We start from the raw sequence: 6,601 nt of genomic DNA, 5'->3' as shown, positions 1-6,601 counted from the left end.
TATATATATATACACACATACACACACACACACACACACACACACCAATAAAAAAGGTCATGTCTAAATGAGTAATTTTACTTGAAGTACTGGTTATAACATCCACTTTATTTTTGATATTGTTGAAAAGTTGAGAAATGTTTTTATTTGTTGATGAAACTGTTTCGTAATATATAAAACATTCTTTAGTATTTCTATTCTGCTCATTTGCACTACAGCAAAAATGCTGGGTTTGATTATGATTACAGTTTTCTGCTAAATAAATGCTTTAAAAATTATATTATCTTTGCTTTTTATGGTAATTTTCTACTATGATATACACTGTTACTGTGAAGGATTCAGTTTATACCCTGATATGAGTCTGAGGTCATACCGCCCAGCCTAACAGTGACACAAAGCTGCGTCTGAAGCTTCACCTTTGTCCTCAGAGATTTTCTGCATCAGCTCGTAGTCCTCGGTTTTCTCTCGCTCCAGGTTGTGTTTGATCATGGCCTTCCTGATGACCGCCGGCGTCTTGTCCTGACTCGTCACCTGGAAACAGGAAACAGGAAGCAGCGTCAGCGGCGCCTCGGAGCTGCGTTAAAGCCGTGCGCGCTCAGGAGCCGCCGCCTCACCAGGATGCTCTTGTACATGTTTCCGTTCTCCACGTCCAGGCTGACCCTGATGATGCAGCAGTCGTCCACCTGCTGGTTGTAGAGCGGCAGCGACAGCGTCGAGTAGTTCGACACCACCGACACCGAGCGCTTGTGCGAGCGCGAGCCCGACAGCGGCGTGGAGGAGGAGACGGAGGAGGACGAGGCGCTGCTGGAGCCCGAGGCCGAGCCGGAGCTGGAGCCCATCCCCGAGGTGTCGAGGGACGACAGAGACGTGCACTCCCAGAACTGAGGGAGAGAGCAGAGCGTCATGGCAGCGCAACCAACACAGAGGCTTCATCTGTAGCCTTTAATCCTAAATATTTTATTCTTTTTTATAGTCACTTTTTTACAGACTAACTATGTTTTATAATAAAATCTGTTACCGTTGAGGTCGTTTCTGTTGTCGGAGCTTCTCTCCCCAAAGCAGAGACGGTGAGCTTCACTGAAGGAGTCGACGTCTGGAGACGAAGAAACAAAATGTAAATAAAAAAAACTCTAGACCCAAACCTGAACCTGGACCTGGACCTGGACCTGGACTGGAGACACCTTTCAGTCCAGACAGGTGATTTATATTCATGTTTTTCTTCTGCTTAAACACAAACTCAAACAGAAAACCTGTTATAATCAGGGTTAGGTTCTGCTCTTCCTCACCAAAAAAAACTAATTAAAGTAACAAAAAGCTAGCTTAACACTAAAAGTAACAAAAAGCTGGCTAAGAGCTAAATGTTAAAAAAGGCTAGCTAAGGGCTAAATTTTAAAAGAAACAAAAGTTAACTAAAACTAGAAAAGGCTAGAGATGCATCAGGACATAGAAAAGGCTAGCTTAACACTAAAAGTAACAAAAAGCTGGCTAAAAGCTAAATGTTGCAAAAGACTAGCTTAACTCTAAAAGTAACAAAAAGCTGGCTAAAAGCTAAATGTTGCAAAAAGCTAGCTAAGAGCTAAATGTTGCAAAAAGCTAGCTTAACTCTAAAAGTAACAAAAAGCTGGCTAAAAGCTAAATGTTGTGAAAGGCTAAAAGTAACAAACCACAAGCTAAAATCTAAAAGAAACAAAAAAAGCTAGCTAAAAGTCATAACAGACCAGCAAAAAATAGTAGCAATAACATTGCTAAAAGCTAAACATTGCAAAAGGCAAGCTAAGAGCTACTGGTACTTGTAACAAAAGGCATAAAGTAACAAAACACTAGCTAAAATAAAAATCATAAAGGTTAAAAGTAGCAATAGGCTGAAACTCAAAGTAGCAGACGGTGAGCATTACAGACGGGGTCGAGGTCTGGAGACAAAGAAATAAAATGTAAATGAATGACTCTAGACCCAGTCCTGAACCTGGACCTGGACCTGGACTGCAGACAGCTTTTGGTCCAGACGGGTGATTTATATCGATGCTTCTCTTCTGCTGAAACACAAACCCAGGGTTAGGGTCTGCTCCTCCTCACCTTCCTCTCGTAGCCCTCAGGTGAATCTGACAGGAAGCTGGCGTTCACGTCCTCCAGATCCGAGCCGCTGGAGCTGACGGAGGTGACGCTGAGGGCGTCGCCGCTGTCCCCTCCCCCTCCCCCCTGGTACGGCCTGTAGTGCGAGTGGTCGAAGGACTTTGAGTGAGAGCCGCCGCTGCAGCCGGCCTCCGTCAGCTGTCGGCTGGACGGGAAATAAAAACCAGACCTTTAGTTTCCACCGGTCCTGAAAGCTGAGTTTGTGTAGAAGCACGGGTTAGAGACTCACTCGCTCCAGCGTTTCATGATTCCTCCGTTCTTCTTGGCTCGGAGCGTGTTGCTGGCCGACTCGGACAGAGGCTCGATCTCACAGGACAGATTGTAGCTGCAACACGAAACAGCTGTTTAAACACACAAAATAATCCAAACGGGCGTCTTTTACTGATTTAAGATACCTCTCTGCCTCGCTGAGCTTCTCCACGCACGCGAACCACTCCCTGAAGTGGCTGTCCTGAGTGAAGCTGTAGTTATTAGAGGCCAGCTGGAGCAGTTTGATCTGAGCGATCACCTCAAACTCCTGAAAAACACAACAACAAGGGCTATTTTCTTCTGTAATTATGGTGAAAAATACATTTTTATCAAACAGGGCGTTAAAGTCACCTTTCTTCTCTTCTCAAAGTTGATCAGACCACCCTGTAAAAAAGATTACAAACGTTAAAAATGACAGAGAAATAAAAACAAATATTAAAAAAATAAGAACCTACAAGAACCTGACCTCAGTGTAGTCTTTCATGGCAGTGTCCATCATCACCAGATCCGTCAGGAAGGTTCCTAGGTAAGGGATGGTTCCCTGCATCACGCCCTGTTCAGTAAAACAAGATATTTTATGTTCAAAAAAGGAAAAACAAGAAGCTTAAAGAAAGCAGCAGAGCATCTGCAAGTTAAATGATCCAAACATAAAGAGGTCTGATTTAAACTGGACGAGCTGCAGTGAAGATCTCCGCCACCAGAGGCGCTCACGGCTCGTTTCTGCAGCACAGAGCTTTGTTTTGTTCTTACCAGGTCTCTCTGCTGCTGGTGTCTCCTCTGAGCTCGTTTGGGGTTGATTTCTAAAGTTGCAAACTTGGAGGTGCCCTCCTGTGAGAAAACAATCAGAGTTAAACAACAACAACAACAACAACAACAACAACTCTATATTTAAAGACAAACCAGAACAGTTCCTACATCCTCCACAACGTCAAATTTAAGCTTTTTCCAAACACTTTCCAGAAGAATTTTCAGCTTTTCTCTAAATCAAAACAAGATCATAAAAAGATCTAAAGAAGAGGATTAACTCAAAACGATGATTTCACTCCCCGATCACATGAAATCAAAGGGTTAAATTTCTATAAAACAACTAAAAACAATTTTTCATGTCAGCAAAAACTGAAATTTATCTGAAAATTCAGAAAGATTCAGGGAGCAATAAGTGAGCTTAAACTCAGTGGTTACAGCTAAAACAAGCTGAACACTAGCTGAAGGAGAAAAGGAGCAAAATATTGGCCAAAAGCAGCAAAATGCTAGCTAAACTTAGCAAAGCTCCAGCTGGAAACTAATTGTAGCAAAAGGCTAACTACAACTAAACATAACAAACTAGCCTTTACCAAACGTTTAGCTAAAGAGAAATGATAGCTAGAAACCAAAAGATGCCAAATGTTAGTCTAAAAGTAGAAAAATGCTTGCTGAAAACTACAACTAGCAAAAAGGTTGCTAAAAGCTACATGCTGCTAGAGGATAAAATAAGCAAAACACTCGCTAAAAACAAAACAAAAAAAGCTAGCTAAAAGTAACAAAAGCTTAGCTAAAAATGAGAAATGGTAGCTAGAAACCAAAATTATCAAAAGGCTAAAAAAAGCAAAAGCCTAGCTAAAAGCTACAAATAACAGAAAACAAAAACAGAGCAAAAAGATTTAAGCCGATTTAAAAAAAAAAGAATGTTTGTAAGAGATATGAATGTATTTCTGATGGATAATTTATTTTAAAGTAAAGTACTTTGAAAATCATTAAAGTTACAAACATTCTGAGTCATTGCGCCGGCTCCTGAATGAGCCGAACGTTTTGATCTTTGAACAGCTAAAGAAGCACAAAGTGAGCAGAAACTGTTTGATCACACAGAAAAATAAAAACAGGAAAACTAAAAGTTAAATTGTAGAAATATAAAGTTCCAAATGTGTTCCTTATTTAATTATTTATATCTAAAATCTTGTACTTTATTCATTTTTTAGCTGAAGCTGAGCTCGAACCACCAGCTGAAATGTTATCGTTCAGTTTTTCCTCTTTTTGCTGAACTTAAGAAGAAAAATAAAACATCTGGCTGATTTCAGACCCCCCCAACATTCCTGACTGTGATGTCACTCTTTCTGCAGCCTCTCTGTAACTGGAGCTGGCCGAGCTGAGGGAGCGCAGCCTGCTCTGAGCTGATAGGAAAGGAGGCGACGTCCTGACATCTGTTATCTGCACCTGCCTCAGGTTTCCTCCCTTTGACGTCAGCAGGGAATCCCTCAGAGGAGCGGGGGCTCAGCTGCCAAGTGGGGGGCTGCGTGATGAAACTGGCTGGTTGATTAACTGGCTGTCTGGTTATTATGAGGACCAGTTTGAGTTGTTAGAGACTAACCGCCTTCGCCAAGGGCGAGGTAATGTTTTCGGTCAGTCTGTCTGTCGTTCTGTCTGTGGACAACATTACTCTAAAACTTGTGGACGGATTGTCATGACATTTTGAACACATGTGGGTACTGGGCCAAGGAACACAACAATAAATTTTGGTGATGTTCCGGATCACGATGCAGATACAGGAATTTTTTTTTCTTTTAACACTCTGAGATCGGCAAAGCTGTGATGCTTTCACAGGGCTTCTGTAAAAAACAGTGAGCTGGATTGGACAGCACGGACTTCAAACTTTATAAAAGTAATGTTAAAACCACATTTAATGATGAATAAGTTTTGCCATAATATGCACATTTACAGAATGTTTTGTGACCAGGAAGTGCGTGACTGCACCATGAAACTTATTTTTCCCATTTCCTCAAACACACCACATTTCCGAAACAACCAATCGAAACAGTTTGTCTCTACTAGGCTTGTAAACAGAGAGCTGCCGGGCCTCAAAGTTTGGAGACGGGGGGAGCCAGGAAGCACTTTATAAAGAGAGTCAAACCATTACAAACTCATACAAGGAGATAAAACAGATGTTTTACATGGTGAAATGTGACTGATGAAAACTTAGGAGCTTAATCCCACACCAGTTTGACCATGAATAACGTCAGGTGACCAGTCTGACTGTTTTTTTTCACATTGGACTCCACAGAGAAGAAATCCTGTGCATACCGCCTGCTTAAATGTTCACTATGTCAGAACTTATTCAGCAAATGTGTTTCCATCTCTGCTTTTGYGCATTAACTCTTACAGGATGGGTGAATTGGTCTTGGTGGAGGTTTGCAGTCTCCGAGTGCTTCTAGTTTTTTTATGTTTTGATCTTTTTACTGTTTAAAGCACATCGATTTGTGCGACGACGGTTGTTTTAAAATAATCTTAATAAATTTATTGATTTTGACTTGATTTCTAAGCGTTTTTCAGCATCTTGAGCTCAGACTCACCTTCACCAGCAGCTCCCGGCTCAGAGAGTAGTTGTTGTCATCGGAGAAGATCTCCGACAGCTCGCGGAAGGTTCTGACGCTTTCCCTGTGAGCGGAAACAGAGTTGGGAGAATGAGAAACTTAAACCCGGTTTCTCCACCCGAGCAGAGACTACGAGGAGGAAGACGCACCGAGACACTTCCTCCCAGGTCCTCTTCAGGCGGTGGATGGCGTTGCACTGCAGGGCAGAGAGGATGGCCCGCAGCGACGAGAAGTTCTTGAGGATCCGACACTCCTGGTGGCAAAAACACAGACCCGGTTAGAACAGAACCTACTGCTTAAGAGCTGCACAGAAAAGGTTAAGCTCCACCCACCCGGGCCACGTCGATCCACCTCTCGATGAGCCGGGACCTCTGGTTGGGCTTCAGCGCGGGGTTGCCCAGGCAGGTGGTGATCACGCAGTTGGTGACGGAGTTGAACTGAGCCACGGTGGCCCTGATGGTGGGAGCCAGGTGCTCCTTCCCCTTCTTGTCCCGCTGAGACCAGATGCCCCCCAGGCAGTGGTACGGCACCACCTTCTTGAACAGGTCCTGGAGGGACAGAGACACGCCGGGACATTCAGCTAGAGCTCCGCTGAGAAACGTCTCCTGGTCAGTTTGTTGCACTCGAGGCTGCATCAAACTTTAACAAGAGAAACGCTCAAAGCTGAAAGATTTCTGCTGAAGCAGCAGAAAATATTAAACGCATATCTTTACAATCGATTCAGTCGAAGGCGAAGAACTTAATTCAGCTGGAAACAGACGAAATTAGTAGAAAACGTAACTAAAACATGCTAAACAAGGCTAAAAGTAGCTAAAAGAAGCATGTTGAAATTAGCCTCTGCTACTACTACTACTACTACTACTACTACTACTACTACT

General features: G+C 43.0%; 1 protein-coding gene across 1 annotated transcript in view; it reads right to left on the bottom strand.

The window, feature by feature from the left end:
* ralgds (ral guanine nucleotide dissociation stimulator) overlaps positions 1-6,601 on the bottom strand; it is a gene marked incomplete at its 5' end in the record, with an annotated part of 11,581 nt that overhangs the window by 1,585 nt on the left and 3,395 nt on the right. Inside the window, 12 exon segments of the mRNA XM_014014612.1 lie at positions 417-531; positions 615-881; positions 1,019-1,093; positions 2,074-2,275; positions 2,360-2,455; positions 2,526-2,647; positions 2,731-2,763; positions 2,846-2,932; positions 3,130-3,207; positions 5,703-5,787; positions 5,873-5,976; positions 6,056-6,271. Coding sequence (XP_013870066.1) covers positions 417-531; positions 615-881; positions 1,019-1,093; positions 2,074-2,275; positions 2,360-2,455; positions 2,526-2,647; positions 2,731-2,763; positions 2,846-2,932; positions 3,130-3,207; positions 5,703-5,787; positions 5,873-5,976; positions 6,056-6,271 — 1,480 coding nt within the window.

Source organism: Austrofundulus limnaeus, unplaced genomic scaffold, assembly GCF_001266775.1.
Source record: "Austrofundulus limnaeus strain Quisiro unplaced genomic scaffold, Austrofundulus_limnaeus-1.0 Scaffold117, whole genome shotgun sequence".
Lineage (NCBI taxonomy): Eukaryota > Metazoa > Chordata > Actinopteri > Cyprinodontiformes > Rivulidae > Austrofundulus > Austrofundulus limnaeus.
Note: the sequence above shows the minus strand (reverse complement) of the source record. Positions and strands in the feature narration are given on the sequence as shown.